The sequence below is a fragment of the Thermobia domestica genome, chromosome 10 (genome assembly GCF_964235325.1).
Source record: "Thermobia domestica chromosome 10, izTheDome1.hap1.1, whole genome shotgun sequence".
NCBI lineage: Eukaryota > Metazoa > Arthropoda > Insecta > Zygentoma > Lepismatidae > Thermobia > Thermobia domestica.
In genome coordinates this window covers 90,402,852-90,423,701 of record NC_137463.1, presented here as the reverse complement: position 1 = coordinate 90,423,701, position 20,850 = coordinate 90,402,852, and the positions used below count along the sequence as shown (strand labels likewise).

The window sequence follows — 20,850 nt, the reverse complement described above, 5'->3', positions numbered from 1 at the left end:
TATTACAGTGGTGTAGTATTTCATCTGATTTTTTTTCTTTGTTTTCAAAGTTAATTTTTTGGAATAATTATTTCTGAATTTGTAATGACTGAAATCAGCGAGTCTGTTATGTTCGTTTAGAATTATATATGACACTGAGACTATATCAGGCGGACACACCGAAATGTTCGATCTTATCCAATGTACTCCCGGCAGGGATTGAACGCGGAAGCTTTGTTTTCCAACTGACATCAGCAACGAAACAGAAGTCCCTTTACAATTAAATTGCTAACACATACTTAAAAAAAAAGTATTTTAACATCATTGTGGTATCGGTTACAGGTAATGAATAGAAATGAAGAGCACTAATTAAAGTAGTAGTAGTTAATAAATGTTTGAAATAACCGCTAAATGCTTGATATTTCGCACCTACGTTCTAATGCAACTTACACAAGTTGAAGTAGATAATTTTACATACAGGATTAGGCTTATGACTCCACGAAGGGACCTCGAATTCTGCTGCGTATTAGTGAAGTCAAGCATTATATGTAGAAGAGAAGGCATATACCCAACTCAACATATATATATCCGTTTAAAATTAGTAGTTAACTGTGTGTAATACTATGATAGGACTATAAGATGATTTTGCAATAATACTCAATCGACAATGCCTTGACATTATTAATTTGAAATAAATTATTTAAACTTTTGAAATCGGTTTATACTCGTAACAATAGATACTAAACCATAACGGTCATCTGACTGGCATTGTTGTACCTCAACAGATATGACTCTCCATGAAGTCCGCGTTCTTTCTTTATAAAAGCAAACATATCCATTATTACTCTCATTTGGACATTATTATTCTCACTGATCAAACGTCAAAATTTCTGTCTATTTCTAATCGGACAATCAGTTAACAACAAATCATCTGTAAAAATGGCTGCAAAGGGAATAAGCAAAAAAGCTAAATCTTTTGAAATTGTACTGGTGACTGTGAAAGCTGTGAGAGATCTAAACATGGTTATTGGAGCTTCTGTGGATGATATTAACCAGTACCTGAAGACGCATTACAACTCAAGAATGAGGGTTCTAACAGTGCAAAGAGCTGTCGACCGAGCCATTGAAATTGGCTTTCTGAAAGAAGTTACAGATGGTAGATACACTTTAGATGAAGTTGCCACAGAGTTCCTTGTGTATGACGAGCCATCGCAACCAAAAAAGAAGTCTCAGCGTCGAAACAACTCCCAATCCAAAACACACAAACATGAAGCTGGAGATGAAGGAAATGCTGGTTCTGATGAAGAGGATGAAAACAGCCATGATATGGACTCCAGCCCTTCTGGATCTGAATCTAGTTCCCGATCTCAGGATGCCTCAGAAAACGATAACGTGAAGATGGACTAAAAATATTCCGAAGGGAGATGCGAACCATGACCCAGTGCATCAAAACAAGAAGTAAACCCAGTGAGCTGAAAACAGTGTATAGGCCAAAATGATGATGATTACAGGTTCCAAATTCCTGTTATTGTGTAAACTTTCCTTGACATACCAAAAATAAAATCAACAGTTGTATTCTCTTAGTTATGTTTTCTTTCAAAGAGTGGAGTTGAATAATAATAATAATAATAATAATAATAATAATAATAATAATAATAATAATTAATAATAATAATAATGTAGAAAACAAATTATAAAATATTTCTATTAGTATTAAAAGAAGGTACTTTTTAAGGAAAAAATCAGTCTTAAATGAAATATAGTACTAATACATGCTACAATGGTAGTATGTTCTGTTACTTCCAAAGAGGTTTATTAGAAACAAATCAGGTATGAACAAGTGAGAAGATACCTTGCACTTGTAATAAAACTATACCAAATTATATAACTAAATTGTCAATGCCAAAGGTTTGTTAACAGATGGTCTTAATCGAGTTGCCGGAATTTGTACAATTTAAGTTGAAATCGAAAAATCGTTAGTTTGTAGTTATTTCATTTTTACACTTGCCAGTATAATATGTCTGTACAAACTGCTGGACAGTCGTTCTAAAACTAAGCGCTGTCTACTGAATGCAAGCATTGGTCTTTTTTCACATGAATCGGCAACATATGAGGAAAAATAAATCTTTGCCTGTTTTGCTATATATGCAAGTGGCAGTAGCATGCAAATACATTGCTATGAAAATCTCAGTGTGCTTGAAGTCTACTTAAATTAACGTTTTCATGCCATTTATTATAATAATATTAGGTTGATGCGAATGAAATGTCCATCCCAAGCAAAATAATGAAAACTATAATTCCTAATAAATCAAAACAGTCGCCTCTGCAAACATACTCTTGCTATTGCTCAGCCAACAATTGGATTCCGTGACGAAAGAAGGCTGGAGTCTGCGATACGAAGAAGTCTCCAACCGCACGTTGCAACGCCCGATCATCAGTGGGAGAGACGTAAGAAGAATATGGTGGATGAAGAAGGGTTGTATACTTCAACTCGTGGAGACACTTCCTTTGGGCGAAACTTGTGCAATACCTAAGAATACTTGCGGGCAAAGTTGCGATGCATTTCATGGAGTTCAGCACCATAAGAATCTGCATTGATAGTTTTACTTCGACGGAGAAAGACATGATAGATCAACCTCACCATAATCACCATTCCAGCAACATAGCCTAGGTGTTTTGGAAATCGTCCTGGACTTTGATCAAGTTCTAATCACTGTTCTGATACGATTATGTTGTAGTAGACCGATTCTTCATCAAGAATGATATTGTGAATGATGATATTATGCCGGAAATTTTCTCTTCATTCCCTACACTCAGAGAACTGATATTTCCAGATGGCGATTCCTGAAAATGAAATAGTTTTTCTTTAGTTTAAAAGTCCCACTGTTATGCTCTTTAGCCTAAAGGAGACGGATGATTAATGATGGTGAAATTATATTTCGTGCTCTGTCATCGGGAATCGAATCCCAGACCACGTGCACCAAAGCACACGCACTAGCTACTAGACCTGCAGGGAGGGCAAGGTGATTCTTGTTGGCTGATATCGACTCGTGTGGCACCTATGAGTCCACCATTTTCTCCTTACCAATTGCACGGAGCCGCCGAACGACAGTGGTGTCGTATGCTTAACTCGTCTGCAATGGCACGAACACTTCTCTTTGCCACGGTGTTCCACGGTGTTGTTTCCACGGTGTTCCTGAGCCCATCCGAATATGATATTGGTCGGTGCCCATGGGACTCATTTTGTAATCTGTGACTGGAAACAAATTTGGCTAACCAACGGCGAATAGTGCGTTCGTTCGCAATTTTTGGCTCAAATGCACTTTTAATGTTTTCTTGTGGCTACTTTTTTTTTTTTTTTTTTTTTTTTTTTTTGTTTCTTTCTTTATTACTGTGTCGAATGTCACAATTTGAATTCATAAAGGAAGATAACTTGCAATTGTGTATTCTCCATCGTGCACTTTCATACCCTGTTCAACGGTGCATTGCCTCTTGACTCTGGGATCGCTGGAAGTGTACAGAATTTGTGAACTTGGTTGATCCCTGTGCTGTGTTGCTGAAGTGTGTTTCTCACCAGACGTCAAATCGAACTTTTCGTTCGCACCAACCTGATACTAGATATTAGCGTTGGGATATTTTTTTTTCTAAGTGTCAATGTGTCTTGACAGACTTCAATAGGTTTTGACTGTTTTATAAAGGAATATGTTACGTAAAACAAGAAATAAAAGGTAATGAGATAATAGGATAAGTGAAATCGTGCTGAGTCTAGTTTCACTAACGGGAATTGACTTAGATTCATGAATTTTTGTACACTCAATTAGAAAAGCTTATGAATCAATGGATCTTTGTACAGTCGGTCGTACCGTCGTGACTCTGGCATGAGAGACCCGGGTTCGATTCCCGGCGGGAGTTCATGTGGTTCGGATTCCACGTTAAGGTGTATGTCCACGTTTCATATAGCCTTGCTATTGAAAGGGATGCTAAACTAAAAATCAAATCAAAAATTAAATGCACAGTTAGTCACAATAGTTTATGATCATGAATCAAATTACTTTTTGTTGTCTTTTTTTTAACTCCAACGTATTCTTGTCCTTTTTTTGCCCACCCATTATTTCGGATTAAGGCACACCGATAAAAAGAATAATAATAATAATTTCTCTAGAACTATCATTGGTCCGTCATAGATGACATTTCACTGATAACACGTGACAGAATGACCCACACCATTGACGAATGATCATTGCAGTGAACTAGAGTTAGTCGTATAGAAACAGCTCATTAAGATGGGTCAAAACAAAGATGTAGGAAAATGGCAAATAGAAGCTATTGTGTTTTGGCACCCGCACAAAGCTGACTGTCCAATGTGCCTACCCGGAATGTTCTGACAGTGAACTCTTGTGAACTCAGAAAGCTGCAGAACTGTGGTTGCAAGAAAATCCTAACCCAGAGAGACCGTCGACAGTCCAGTTTCACGCCCGACCAAAGAAAACCTTTACAGATTCGACAGGAAATGGGGCAGTACCTGAATGAAGGTGCATCCAAACCAATTTACGAAAGAACATTGAGAAGGAACTTCATTCAGTGGACATATTGGGTCAAATACCACAAAAGATACCACGTCTTACTGTTGCACGTCTTGAATGGATTCAAGAATACAAGACATTGACTGGACTGTAGCAGATTGGAAACGTGTAGTGCGGTACAACGATTCGTGTTTTTATTTGTATTCCAGTGATGCAAGGAGTCGAGTGCATCAAAAGCTCAATGAAGCTTTTTACCCATAGTGTGTGTAGAATGTAGTTCAAGCTGGAGGAGGTTCTGTAGTAGTGACGGGAAAGGAGAGTATTTTTTCTTAGCATGGCTTGGGCTGTCAGTGTGGACTAACATGTTTATTTGCCGTATTCAGTGACCAGTTGTTGCCATTGATTCAACATCTTCATGCTGAATATTCAATGGACCCTTCAATCTTCCAAGATAACTGCTATGTTCACAGGGCTCAAAGCGTTTTTACGCGGTTTGAGGAAAATTCGAGCAACTTGTCGTACCTGATCTGGCCTGCAAAGTTCCAATATTTAAATGTTAAGCAAAATGTCAACCTTTGTGGATGAATGTATAATCTCTCACGAATACTATTCCAAAGCCTGTAAACATTTCTGCCAACTAAATGCTTGCCTTGTAATGAGAATGAGATTCGGGACTGAAATAGTCAAGGAGGGCGCGGTGGCTCAGTGGTAGAGTGTTCACCTCCGATGCTTGGGGTCCCTGGTTCGATCCCAGTTCGCGCCGTGTGGACTTTGTGGTGGACAAACCGTGCTCGTGAGTTTTCTCGGAGCTCTCCCATTTCCTCCTACTTTCTTCATTCCACCATTTCATTCATTTCTCATAATCACCGTCTCCTTTAGTCTAACCGGCATAACTGTGGAACGTAAAACTGAAAGATTTCATTTCATTTCATTTTGAAATAGTCAAGTGTGTTAAATAAAGACCCAGGCCCTTTCTGTTCCACAGGAAGTATACTCAGGCTTGTTTATTACTGAAGAGTTCTCATACTTGCAGAAAACAGATGCCATTAAAACAGAAAAGAGTAGTTCTTAAAAACTTTGGGTGCAAATCTGTGTGTTTGAATAGTAATGATCGTAGCGTCAGGTGGACAAACTTGAATCTGTGTGGATTTTCTCAGAATACTTTATACTATATTATTTCACCAATTCTTCCATCAAAATTCACATATAACGAAGTCGTAACCACAAAACTTTATACATTTTTCCTTTCTTGGTTTTCTGACATAATCTTTATTGTTAATAAAAATAAAAAAGTAGATTAAATTCTGTAGTAGGTTCCATGTTCGTGTTATCGTTCTGTCGTATCCAGAAGTGGTAAGTTTATGAGATCTGGTTTTGATATTGAATTCCCATTTGGAAATCTACGGTAATGTTACAATGTAAATGAGAACCACTTGTCTTATACTCCTTATCTAGTTAAAAAATAAAAATAAATAAATAAAATTTTAAAAAGAAACCAGACAAATTTCGTAAAAGTACTTATATAGACGTTTAGCCAGTATCCGTAGAATAGTGAGCAGTAATGATAGTATGAACACTAGATCATGCATCCAAATTCATTCACTGAACAAGTTCTCAATGATGAATTAGTGTAAACACTAAGCGGGATGTAATAATGAGTAGTCTCTGCCTTGTAATTATCTCGTAGAGTAGCCTTGGTTTTTCCTCTTTCTTATGAATAGAATGTTAGAATAGTCTCTTGTGAATTAAGTTCAGTTCTTTTTTCCAACATAATCTAACTTAGTATGACTAATTCATGTTTATGGCCACTTTAGACATTACTGAACAGTAGTGATTGCGAGGTAGAGAACATGCTTTGGTCCAAAAAGTTTGATTCTACAGCAATAGTCTAAATTATTTGAGAGTTTATCGTATTACATCACCACTCATCTTCGCTTTTCATCTTGTTCAGTAACCAGAACATAATTGTGGGTATTTGATTTTCTTATATATATATGTATAATAATTATATATATATATATATATATATATATATATATATATATATATATATATATGTAATAATTTCTGTGTAGTGTATTTTGGAAGAGCTATTACAAGGAAACATTCACTTTACATTGTATCATACATTGCATTTGCTTATTATTTAGAAACACTTAACTACACAAGCCACTCACAGTTGTATATATATTAAATTTGCGCTTTTATATATAATATGTACAGCAATAGTCTAAATTATTTGATAGGATATTTTTGTATTCATTAATTTTTGAATGTTGTAAGAGTACACAACATCGAATGCAGCGTTCTAAAATTTCCAAATAAAAAATATTTTGAAGTCTTTTATCAACCACACATTAACTCTTTCAGAAACTATTCTCTGTTCCTTGTTCGGAAAATTATTTCTCATTTGATCGTGTTATTGAAATATATATTGATTTTTCGAAAAAGTATTTTATTTTCGCGATGAGCTAGGACATTCTTATTTATAATGGTCAAGATTTTAAATAGTGATAAATATATGAAATTTCTAAAGTGTGGGAATTAAGATGAATCGTTCTACTATAATAAAATCACTGATTTAGTTACTATATAGTATATTGTATTATATCTTATATTTTTCAACTGAAGAATCTTGGTGAATTACAGGAGCATGTTCTGATTAACAGCTATTTTTTTTCCTTCCTTGTAAAGACGCTTATTTTTCATAGGCTTTCGCAAAAAGGTTAACATACACACTTGATTTGTACATAAGTCGTCTACGATTATAAGGTATCAAGTGTCGTGTTGAACATAGAATATTGAAGAAAAGAAAAAAATCAGTTAAGGAGTGTCAATCATTCAATTGTGAGGTATGCACTGAAAAGGTTTTGCTACATTTAGTAAATGATGTACTGAAAGTACTTGCTGATTAATACACTTAAAAAGTATCAGGTATATGAACTCACACGTATGGTAAACTTCAAAGGTCTTCATCTTACTTTCCTGTACCTTGTTACAGATATATTCAAAAATTTATATTAGAAGTCGAATTGTCGCTGACAAGATATCAGCATTGCCGAGACAACTGAAGCGTCTATTAGGAAAGAAGGATGACTTTGAGGGGATGAAATAGATGGGTACTAATTACACAGATAATACTTAACTTGAAGAAATCAAAATTTCTGACATGGACATTCTGGACAGAAGTTGTAATATAACAAGGACGGAAACTTAACCTTCTCTTGAAAGGAGTATTTTCCAAACTGGAAGGGGTACAATTCGCATGTTAGTCTATGGCGCTAAATATTATCAATGCCCATATAAATTTATTCGATTATGGTTCATAAATTTATGTAACTCTAACAGAGTAAGATTAGTACATTAATCATATATAGACGATACAAAGTACAGAGTTCCTGTTGGTCAGGGAAGTCAAGTAAAACAGAGAAAATGGTGTAGATTAGGGAAGCTCAGGGAAAAAAGACTGGAAATCAGGAAAAGTCAGGGGAATTTTGTAAAATATATTTTTCTAATGTTAATTGTACACCAGTTTCAACTTAGCCAACCATTAATGATCACAGTATGTAACGTTGCTCAGATCTTTATAGGTGGTAAGTGGAGTGTACGTATGAGCAATTGATTATTATTTGTCTCTATAGAATAAATGTTCTCATATATAAATATTCACCGTTATTTATTCCTTATTTATATGTCAACGTCATGCGACACCTGTCATGAAAGTTAGGGAATTTCCTGCCAAAGGTCTGGGAGAAGTCAGGAAAACAGATTTCTCCAGATCAGTAGGAACCTTGAAGTACGTAGGGTTTCTGTTTTTATCAAGACTTGTATCAGTTCCAAGAAATATTACTCGCTTTTATAACCAGTCCGCGTGTACATCACTATAAATCTAAGAAATCGATACAATTGAGCAAATCCTTTAGACTTACTTTCGTCGCTATTTTTCAGAGCTTTGTAAATAAAGACTGTGAAGAACCATAACATCGAAGGACGCAGGCTCGCAGCTAGAAATATTTGTTGGGAAGGGTTCAAGGTTCGGGAGGTTTCAAAACTACAAAGCCTCTACGTCTATAAAGTATTGAGCGGATATTTTTCTGCAGCCGAAAAAAACAATAAGTAATTGTAAACTACTCCCACGTATATTTTCAGAAAAAAATTAGAGAACTAGATTGTTTTTATAAGAGAAAGAGTCCAGATGAAGTATAAGATCAAATCTTCATGCTACATCAGTCACTTCTCCACTAAACAAGTATAGTTTAATTAAGAAAGTGAATAAATGTACGTTGAATTAGGAGGTTTTGGGAGGGGTCCGGACCCATTGCACCTCCCGCGTGGATGCACCCCTGGAAGTGCAATGAGAAATTAGAATTCTATTGCTCTGATTCATGTAATCTGTTTCTATTAACTTACGGTAGTAATATTCTCTTTATTTAAAGATATATCTGTCGGTCACGCGAATTTGCATCTCTTTCTTACCATATATTTGTATGATTATTTACATTCGAATTAGTTGCACTAGTAAATACACTTTCAAGATTTGCTTATAATATTTTACTGATATTCAAACATCTTTAAACAGCTTATAATATGCTTTTTATAACATTGTTATATCTTAATTATATTATATTAATTATATTAACATTCTAAATCTATTTTATAAGAATCTCTCAATTAACTAAAAAGTGTCTTAGGAAAGGAACTTAATTTTTCCTTTAAACTACAAATATATAATCATGTTGTGTACTCTTAATCATCGGAAGATTATTTTTTGTTACTTTTTTACTTTTGTTTTAGAAAAGGACATGTGTTTTTATTAGTACATATTCTGTGCTGCACATGCAGGATATGTATTTTTGTTACAATAAAGGACATGAGCGTCCTTTCTTTCTGCAGGCCTCGTTCGTCAGTTGTAGTTTCAAGTTCAGCCCGTGAGTCATCTCTACGAGGAATTCCAAGCCATTTACTCTCCGCAGGCCGAGGGGTAGGTGGTGGAGAGGAGAGCAGTGAGGCTGACAGTGATTCGTCAGGTCCTGTTCGAGCCCCCAACCCCCACCCTCCCCCTGGAGACCTGCCGCCTCGAGCTGAAAATGGAGCGAGGTGAGAGAGGAACTGGAGCTGGTAGCACCTCACATACACTCAAATGACACAAAAACACACAATAAATATAATACTCATAGTTTATTGTTAAGATACGTTAACGGTATAAGTAATAAAATGTATATAAAGTGAATTGATTGGCATACCTTTCCAAACTCTGTTGTTTTGTCGAGTGGTGTAAATTTTAAGAAAAGAATTTTAAGTTTGACCAAAGAAAAAAGTACAGTCACTATGATCGTGGTATTCTTGCAGTTATAATCAGCAGGATGGTGCCAACTTGTACCCTAAATTTTACCCGGAATATTGCTTGAGCGGCTGTTCATTATGGTCATTAAAACTGATTAATTATTCTTTTAAAGTTTTGCTACTTCACAAATCATGCTTCTTTCATCACATGTAGTCAGCGGCAAAATTAGGGGGAAAATCTGTACTTAACACATAGGAGTGAAGGTATCGTATCTATGTACAGTGTTAGCAAAAGTGCATGTGTTCTTCTGTCAATTGGGACGAATGGACAAATTTAGGAACAGTTTTCTTGTATGCAGATAGAGCATATTTCTCTTGAAAACATCCAGTTTTGTTCATTCATTTCTAGGTAATTGCCCAAAAGACCATTGATGAAGATATGCACTTACGCTGTTAACTGTAAGGAGACTCTTTAATTCATGTGTCACAAGATGATTGTATAAATGTTGTCATACCTTTTTGTACATGTCAGTCTTAAACTTACTGAATTAACCAGTCTAAATGGTTAGAACAATCTGATGGCCTCACGATACTGACACTGAAATTCAAAAAGCGTTCAGCAGAAGCCAGAATTGAATTAAAAGAAAACTACTCGTCTAACCATGAGTAAATTTATCAAATTACATGTTAATGAATGACAGTGCATTTCTGTGATTGTATGTGAACTTGTCGCATTCACAGTTTGTGTGTGTTTTTAGTGTTACGACTATTAACTGTTCCACATCTCATATTTGTGCATATACACATTTTACTTTTTCTTGTTGTGTTTCGTATTTGTTGCATGATGCCTTGTGTTGTATCTGTCATAATAATTTCTTTTAAGACTTAGCAAAATACCTTAGAGAGAATTGAGAGACAGTGACCAGTTTGTAACATGTTTCTGATAATAATGTATTAACACTTTTTTTTTTTTTTTCGACTCAGTAAGCTTGGAACATGTCTTCTTTTATATCAAAACACAGATGGTTATCAAAAATAACGGAAATATCCTTGTACTTCAATACTTGAGCTTTATGAGTTATTAACACTAAAGATTCGTGCACTATGTCTGTCTTGATTTAGCAATAATATGTGAGATAGTGCAGAGTCGTGTGTGCATAGCCCAGACGTTGGTGGTAGCTAAATGGGAGACCTCTCTGGTTGTCGAACAGGGCAAATTGTGTGGTATGCAGTGAGTTGGAAGTGACTGATCCAGGACTGCCAAGTGTCAGGTGTATCGAGAGCAGCATTGTTCAGGTGATAAAGGATACAGACCCTCGTGGTATAACATAATTAAACAAACGTGAATAGTAAATTAAAATCAGCGTTAAAATGACCTGTTTCTACAACCAGAGTCCAAGCTGCATAACCTTAATATTCGCGGTCGGGTTGCAATTTCTGTGCTGGTGTGGGTCATCATTTCATTGTGTTCTGTCAGTCGTGTTATTATTCTCAAAGGACGAATTGTTACCAATGATTATATGAACACTTTATGTGCTCAGGTGCAGCCTGTTGTACAGATATTTTCCCAGTTCAGTAACTTGCTGAAGACAGGAGGCAACTGCCCTTCCATTTAAGCTCCCTGTCGTTCAAGGAGTCCTACTTTAAAATAAAACTTTCTCACATTATATAATACGATACGAACATGAAAATTAAACGAAAATGTGATTGAGCTTATTTCAGTAATGCCTACTACTTAGATCCCCAGAAATTATATATATATATATATATATATATATATATAACAAAAATATATTTCCCTAAGACAAAGCATAAATGTAATCTGGGCCTTACTTCATTAAAATGGCAACTTGGGCCCCTAGAAGTAATAAAAATATTGATTAAGGTTTTCATTCTAGTAGGGGGGGATTTCATATTTTCCAAGGGATCAAATGTTAATTCTTGTAGCCTACCCTCAGGAAAAGTTCCAAGTTGCGGCACTGATTTTTCCCTAACAATGATGCAGTCTTCCAAGATGACAATGCATAAATATACACAGACGTCGTTTGAGGAGCATCAGGATAAACTCCAGCACCTCTTGTAACTCAATCATTCATTCGACTTGAACGTTATTGAACATCTGTGATCGGTTTAAGAGCAGTAAATCCGGTGCAAATTTCGTCTTCCGTTATCGCTGACGCAGGTGAGTGCTGTACTGTATGAAGAATGGTCCACTATTCGTCTGGAAACGATTCAGACTTATATGCCTCAATTCGCCGGCATATTTAGACTAAAGGTGATCTAATGCTGTATCAGGTAAATTACATTTTGTTAAGGTGTTTTCTTTATTTTGATAATTATCTGTATATATGTATATATATAATATATATATAAAAGTTTATCCTCTAAATGCGTGTTATTTCGTCGCATTTTCGAGATGTGTTTCAACGCATGTAAACAAATAATTTTTGAACTTGGTGCGAGAAAGTTAATAGTTCTTATATCAGGTTTCTCTAAGGTATAATTTGCTATTGAAGGAAACATGACAGCGTAAATATAATAAAGTGAGAGGTCCTACCAGCTCTTATTGTCCTTATTGCTAGTTTAAGATTGAATTATTGTTTTGATTTACATAATATAGTAATGCTACAAAAGGTATTATTTAATTGTTTTTATGTCTTTTTTTAGTTTATAGGCATAGCCAGCAATTGAGTTCAATGAATTATTTCTTTTTTTTCTTTTTCTTGCGGGGGTAGGAGGAAGGGATCGTTTTCTTTCAATGTTTAAACATAAAAAGTATAGAAAATGGGCAGTTTAGAAAATTGTATTTGTATATTTATAGTAATAAAGTACTCATTGGCTATTTTTGGCTGAAAATGAAGTTTAGAAGTAATTCCAAGATTGGATATAAAATTATTTAGGTTTTGGGTCAGCTCCTTCGAAAAAGAATAGAAATTTTCACATTGCGAAACGTACCATAGCGTAGAGTGCAAAAACATTACAAATTTTATAATACGGTAGGTATCTTATGTTCATGCTAGGGACCTGATTCCAGCGTATGATGTACACTGATCTTGCTCTTGGCATGAACATAGGGTACTTACAAAATTTTGGCAATTAGTTGCGCTTCCCATATACCCCATTATAAAATTTGTAATGTATTGGCACCATACCGTGGTATGTTTTCCAATCTGGAAATTTACATTTTTCCAAATGAGTTCTCAAACTTAAATGACTGCACCCGATTTTGGAATTACTGCCAAACTTCATCTTTCGCCAGAAACCGTCAAGCAATTATTTTACTAGATTACTAAAGATATTAAGGACCGCTTCGCTGCGTTAAATTAATAAAAAATAGTAATATGTTTCGTTAGTCAGTCACTTTTTACTATCACTAAAGCGCTCCTTGATATTGGTCATTTTCGATGATTTTTATATATATTCTTTCTCCTCCCCATGTTGCGGGCCACAGCATCGGAAGTGTCATTGTTCATCTCAGCGAACCCGAAAAATATGAATTCTATACTGATATTGATCATTTTGATTTTATATATATATATATATATATATATATATATATATATATATATATATAAGGAAATCGCACCGGATTTCGGCAGGTTAAGGACCTTTTTCGAAATCATTTGCCTATTGTGGCCATAATATTGGTCGGTGTTGGCCCATTTTTTTCCTTGAAATGTACAGTCTCTACTAATACTAAAAATCACTTCAAGGCTCAAATGCTAATGTTAAAATTTTTTATGAAACTGGAACTCGCCAATGGAACCCGAATTCGACACACTTCACCTGGTTTCGACAGTTACGGTATCTGAATTCGACACTTTCAATTATATCCATGTAAAACATTAAGTCGGCATTATTATTAGTAGTAATCTCTTCTCAGCTTCAAATATTGTTTTATTATTATGCAGAAATTATCAGACGGGCAAAAGAACACAACTTAAATTTTCTGAACTGAGTAGTTACTTCGATGATTCTCAATTCGACATGCTGGAACCTGATTTCGACATTCCATGTCGAACTGAGGTTACAACTATCGGAGAACTATGCAACAAATAGCTTTATGAAAGACTTTGAACATACTTGTACGTTTAGATATTCAGTTAAAATTATATTTGCACTACTGAGCATGAATTCAACAACCTTATCGAAATCCGGTTCACGTTACAAATAAAGGCTCGTGTTTTCGACAACCCCCCGTTCATGTTACATCACAACCTTTGTCCTTACAGAAGAAAACAAAACGCACTGATTGAAACCCGTTTACAACATTAAAGTACCACTATTTGCTTGAATCAAACCTAACTTCAATAAAAGTCTTACGAAAATAACTTGCAGTCTTATGTTTTCCTTAAGATTATGTGTTTTTTCTCGAAGAGTGTATCACACACACAACAATGTACTTCTTTTCTCCATGCGTATGACTCATCTACTATAACCGTACTTTTGACACGAGAAAAGAAACTCCCATAATATTGCCACTTCTATTCACGATCGCAGGGATGACATCTTACGCTTATTTCACAACATTTAAGCACAGATATGTCGAATTCAGGCGCGTTTATCTTTTATATATATATATATATCCCCTCCCACAATTTTTGCGGGGCTGAATTTGGATTTAAATGTCATCAGAAGTGTCACTGTTTATCTCAGCGACCTCAAAAACTATAGATTCAACACTAGTATCGGTCATTTTTGATCATTTGTAAATGTCTTTCCCCTCCTTTAAGTTACATCGTCAAAATGATATGACAAAAAATAATCTCATGTTTGAACTTCATCTAGGTTGAAAATTTGATCGAGATCGGTCAGGTGTTTCAAGAGTTCTTAAGTTTTATATATCTCCCCCTCCTACCTCCTCCCCTAAGTTCTATCATCAAAGTGAATAAATAAATACCATCCCAGACCCGAACCTCATCTATGTTGAAAATTTGATCGAGATCGGTCAGGTGTTTCAAGAGTGAAGTCACATAGACAGTCACTTTCATTTTTATTTCTTTACTTATATCTCCCCCTCCCCTACGTTGCACCGTCAAAGTTAAATGATAAAAATTTATCCCAAGCCCGAATGTCATCTATGTTGAAAATTTGATCGAGATCGATTAGGTGGTTCAAGAGTTATTAAGTCTTATTTAGTTTTATATATCTGTTCCCTCCCTCCCCCTCCCCTAAGGTCTACCGTCAAAGTGATGATAAAAACCTTCCCAGGTCCGAACTTCATCCATATTGAATATTTGATTAAGATCGGACCTGTGGTTAAAGCGTGATGAAGTCACAAAGACGGTCACTTTTATTTTTATTCTTTTTACATATCTCCCCCTCCCCTTCGTTGCACTGTAAAAGTGAAATAAAGAAAACATCCCAGGCCCAAACCTGATCTATGTTGAAAGTTTGATCGAGATCGGTCGGGTGGTTCAAGAGTTATTAAGTTTTATTCATTTTCATATATTTCCTCTCCCCCTCCCCTAAGATATACAGTTAAAATGAAATGATAAATAAACTTCCCAGGTTTGAACTTCATATATGTTGAAAATTTGATTGAGATTGATCGGGTGGTTCAAAAGTAATTAATTCACGCACATAGTTACTTTTATTTTTATATTTATTGATTTTTGTATATCTCCCCCTCCCCTACGTTGCTCCGTCAAAGTGAAATGATAAAAATCATCCCAGTCCTGAACTTCATCTATATTGAAAATTTGATCAAGATCGGTCGGGTGGTTCAAGAGTTATTAAGTTTCATTTATTTTTTCTGTCCCCCTCCTCCCCTCCTCTATGTTGTACCGTCAATGTAAATATCTAAAATCACTCCGAGGCCAGAACACTATTGGAAATTCACTATCCACGTTGAAACTTTGATTGAGATCACTTTCAGTTTTATAATATAGATCTCAGACTCTACTGTTGATATGTTGCATTGGTATTGTGGGAGTTCATTGCTCGTTTACAGGACACTCACAAGACAAGAGTGGTATTGGAAAAGGAGATGTGTAATGCTCTCTGTAAAGAGCGGATCCATTCGTACAGCAATGTTTCGTTCGGTATGATGGTTTTAAGTATAATTATTTCTGGCTGACAATGTTAATTATAAAGTCCTATATGTATTCTTTCGAATGAATAGTTTCCATACCTTGGCACGTAGACCCGCTTCGATCCCCGCTGGGAACATAATTTTTCGGTATTGACAAGCATCATGGAAATTGGAGAGCTACTTGAATTGGTAGGAATAGAATTCCGGTCTAGAAAGCTGGAAATACAACAACGGGAACTGATATTCATCACGCAACAAAACGTCATTTGTTCAGCCATACACCCTTGTAGACTATAACACCGAAGTTCCGTATGTATTAAATAAAGATTCAGCTTGAGAGTGGAATATGTTTATGGTCACTTAAAAAAATATCCAACATCCAACTAATGCGATATATCATGGCATTGCAATCTACAGAGCAATGCTTGAACTTCATGAATCTCTTAAGTACCGGTACGTGAGAAATTAGTTTTGGTTGGATGATGTCCTTTGATTTACCACTAACTCAGTTCAGTCTTCGTAAATAAATAAGGTATATTTACATTATGCATCAAGCAAAAGTTTACTTAAATTTATTATTGCAAATAAATTTTTCACGCGCGACAAAGTGCGTAACTAGTATCAAGCGATCACCTATTTGTTAACAATGGCGGAACGTTACACTTAACATTTGAATGAGGTATAGAGTAGACGTACAATAATGTAACAAAGAAACGTTCTTTAAAACAGCTTTTGCTGTTAGGGGGAAGTCTTACATGTAACATTGAGTATAAAGGAACACCAGTTATGTGGCATTCATTCATTGTAAATATCCCTTTATTGTACACCTGTACAACATATTTATCTTATCCTAATACTGAAAAGAAATTTTAAAATGTGTGGATAATTTAGCTCCACGATTTAGATAGATCTTTTAGATAGATCTTTTACTAATTTGAATTATTTCTAGGAACAATTTAGTTAAATCCATACTTTTCAAATGAGAGAAACACTTGCACTTTTTTTCAATTTCTGTAATTCGTAACTCTGAAAGGACTGTTAATTAATAATATTTCTTAGTTTTTGTTGATTATTTTGATAAAAATTTATATATATATATATATATATATATATATATATATATATATATATATATATATATAGATAGATAGATAGATAGATAGATAGTAATCTCTCGCAACCGGCAACAACGAGACTTGGCCGTTTCTGGATATACAATTTTGCCGATATATATATGTACATTGAGCTGCTGACTCCTCTCCAACAAATCAAGTTTTTAATTGTAGCGTTACATGTCTCTTGGGATATGTGGGAGTAACCAAGCAGCACTACATAAACAAAAATTTAGAATGTCTTTATGTAAACTCAGTATAGCAGCATACATTGAAATATTTGTGAAAGAAGTTTGTTGGCGCAAGTTCCGGCTGCGTATTTCACAAAAGAACCAACGTGAGCCGCTCATAGTAACCACGCTATTGTGTGAAGTGTCATTCTGGATTTGCCTGCCCGAGATAACTTCGGTGCCGTTGTTTTGATATTGCCAGTTAATTGTGTGCCGATTTCGAGAGATATTAATATAGTTTCATTTTGTAACAGATTTTTAGTATATACAATAAAGCCAAGAAATGTAAGTAGAAATTTGTTATAATGAGATTTTTTTTCTTCAGATGTCGCCGATTTCATCCAATTCCAAATGACGATTCTTCGAAGCTGACCCGTCAGTCATGAATAAAGTTGCGTACCACAGCATCACGCCCTGCCTTGAATCTCATCATTTGCTAGGACGAGGTTAACTATCATGTAGCGTAAGGTAACAAAAAAAGAAAACGCAATCGATCAATCACTGCACACTTAAAAAAAAAAAAAAAAAAAAAAAAAAAAAAAAAAAAAAAAAATCAGAAAAGTAAAACAAAATAAAAAAGTCGTGCAAAAGAAACATGTTACGTGTTGGTTGATGCCCTAATGATGAGGATACAAGGAATATATTATAATCTACTTTTAGGAAAAGAACCATTTTTTTGTGGTTGTGAAATATTTGGAGGTGCTTTACTACCATTGAACGGTTTCGCTGCTGACTTCATTATATCTATTTATATATTTAAAGAAAGAGATAAGAAACGAAAGCTGAAAAAAGAGGTGCTTTTATTATTATTTTTTTTTCGTGTTGTCAGTATTTTAAACAAAACCAAATTGAGGCTTGAAATTAAACCTAATGAAAATATACGAAAAATTAAATAATAGCGAACATACAATCGGTTATATGAAGATTTTTTTTGTTTGTTTGTTAATTTTCATGAGGAGACTGATTTGATTCCATGAGAAGAAGTGTATATTTCAAGGTCAGTTTTTGCGAGATGGTTTACACATAAAGGAGCATGCCATAGATAAAATGATGATTGAATCACACAGAGAAAGATCTCTTATTTAATCTGTATATTTTTTGCTCAGTCTAGTCAAAACATTATAAAAGAAATGCAAGACTGTTCTAGATAAAAACCCCACAGCTGTGATTGGATTGCTCTCAAGACAGAAAATTCTAGATTTTTTTAATTATTATTGTTGATACTTATTATTATAGATGAAGAAATTTGTATTAGAACGAAAAGCTATTTGTATTTTACGCCCACCGTTATTATTTACTACAGTTAATCTTGAAGGAAAGTTATCTAGTCACTTAATAGTTTTTTTATGCAGTAAAAATAGAAATAAGGCTCACAGAGAGGCTAATGTAAGTAAAGATATTTTTATTTATTTATTTTGTACAAAGCCAGTATAGCTCAAAAGAGAAAAGACTTAACATTAATTGCTAACCGTTCAATACTTTTTTCTCTCAAAACCATGTAACTGAAAACTGTAATGGTGAAAAAATACAAATGTAAGTATCTATTTAAATAATAAAAGAAAAATACTCAGCTTTGAGACATTTTTTTGTATGTTTGAAGAAAAACAAACTGTAAAGTGGTGCTGCTAATCACTAAGAATGAAACCCTGTTAACTTTTTTCTTGAATTGATGATAATGATAAACATGGCTTGATATTTTGTAGTTCTTTCCTTCCCCTTGTCTCCCTATAGAGTGGAAAAAGCACCAGGGTATGGATTAATACATTGATGATACCTATTTCGATTTTCTCTGCAGATTTTTACACAGGATTACAATGAACATATAGTTGAAAAGAGAAGAACTTTGAGCAGATGAGCAAATGATGTTTGCTTTATTTTAGTCAGTGAGATTCAATACTGTGAGATTGTAGATGTGTGTGTACAGCTGTAGTTTTTATGTGTTCCTCGTCCAAGCCATATTGTACATAATACTCATGGAATATTGTATATTTTGTTTTTATTTATTTAAGTCGAAATTTAAGCTTTGCATTATAAGCAAAAGGAAAGATAATAAAAAACATATATATATATAAATAAATATATATATTAAAATTGTTTATTTGTATATGGTTGTATTTATTTATGGAACCTTTATCTTAACTTAATCTAGTTAAGCATTATTATTATTATTATATCCATACAAGGATGGCAAAACATGATATGTACGTGAGTACACGTAAGCAACGAGTATAACAAAATATGATAGTAACCTATCATATTACATTTTGGCCATTTTCTTATTTTTTGCTCCGGTAGTTAGTCACACTGAAATTTATATATTGGGAAAAGATGATAATGGCTTAATTAAAATTTTCCTATTTAGCGGTATATATATGTGTATATATAGCGGTGTTCAAGTATTTGAATTTAATCAAAGAGTATCCAATAAATTTTATACAAGGTAGAGAAATTTAGAAAGACATTGTGTTTTAGATAGTCTCAATGCACTTTTTTTTTTAAATATTTTTACATTTGCCTGTTTCAAGGTACGTGAGGAACTAGCAATATACAGGTATATACCGCAGAAGAAAGAGTGGCTTTTATTAGCTCACAACTAAGAGGACTATTTGAATGACAAGTTTCAAGGCAGTTGAGTAAATGGAGTCTTACAACAACTAATAGTCCCATGTTTGTCAAGACCTCACACTTTTTGTTTGAAGTTGTTACTAAACTGAAAGTATACACAAACACAATTGCAAAACTTCATGTTATTTGGACCTCCTATTTGCAGGATTACCTTGTGGTGATCAAACATATATTAATAACAGTATGTCTTGTTTCCATATTCACATGTGACTCTGAGCTATACACTGTCAAGCTCACATCAAAAGTTTATTATTATTATTATTATTATTATTAATAATAATAATAATAATAATAATAATAATAATAATTTATACATTGAGTTATTTTATCTTTAGTTAGAAGAAACTGAAGTTTGCGTTAGTGTATGTTTTTCCTACTTAAAAGAAAAAAATTACAGGGCATTGGCAGTTATCTCTACTTTTCTTAGCTTTCTGGCAACTTTATCATAGTTACGTATCGGGCTGCTGGGCTGAAAATATGTAAGTGGTTTTCCTTTTCATAGATTCCCACTCATTCACACATTTCCAGCCCAGCAGCGCAATAACTTGTGGTAAAGTGGTCAGAGAGCAACGAAACAGTAGAGATAATAACCCTCTTCTCAAATACTAGGTAAGGCCATTTTGTCTTTAAGTATTCAATACATATCGCATATCTATTATTAGCTAACTTGTGTTTTTCCTGAGTCATTTCGTAGTAGGTTTCTTAGAATGAATTAAGTGATTACAGTATAGTTTTATTTGATTATTTTATTTTATTTTATTAATGATTCTTTAGTACTATATGTTAGTTATGTCGACTAAATTGGTAAACATAATTTGTGCCCAAATTAAGGCCTATGCCATAGTGCAACACAAGTTTCAACAGATAGTGAACGTTTTAGAGATAGCAGATATTGATATAATAGCAAATGATAAGATAATGTACAAGGAAGTTGTTTGTTAATGTTTTAGGAATGATCAACAGCAGTAAGAATAAGCTATACATTTTAATACAAACGTAATATGCGTTGTGACTATTCCAGAACTACTAGTAGCACTAAGACAAATATTTGACGATGAAAATTT

General features: G+C 34.3%; 1 protein-coding gene across 1 annotated transcript in view; it reads left to right on the top strand.

Moving 5' to 3' along the window:
- The window catches only part of Asator (tau-tubulin kinase asator), a 348,933-nt gene extending 329,668 nt beyond the window's left edge, over nt 1-19,265 (top strand). Inside the window, exons 18-19 of the mRNA XM_081728236.1 lie at nt 9,396-9,599; nt 17,487-19,265. Coding sequence (XP_081584362.1) covers nt 9,396-9,599; nt 17,487-17,547 — 265 coding nt within the window. The 3' untranslated portion in view covers nt 17,548-19,265. The remainder of the gene's footprint in view (nt 1-9,395; nt 9,600-17,486) is intronic.
- The last annotated feature ends 1,585 nt before the right edge of the window (nt 19,266-20,850 follow it).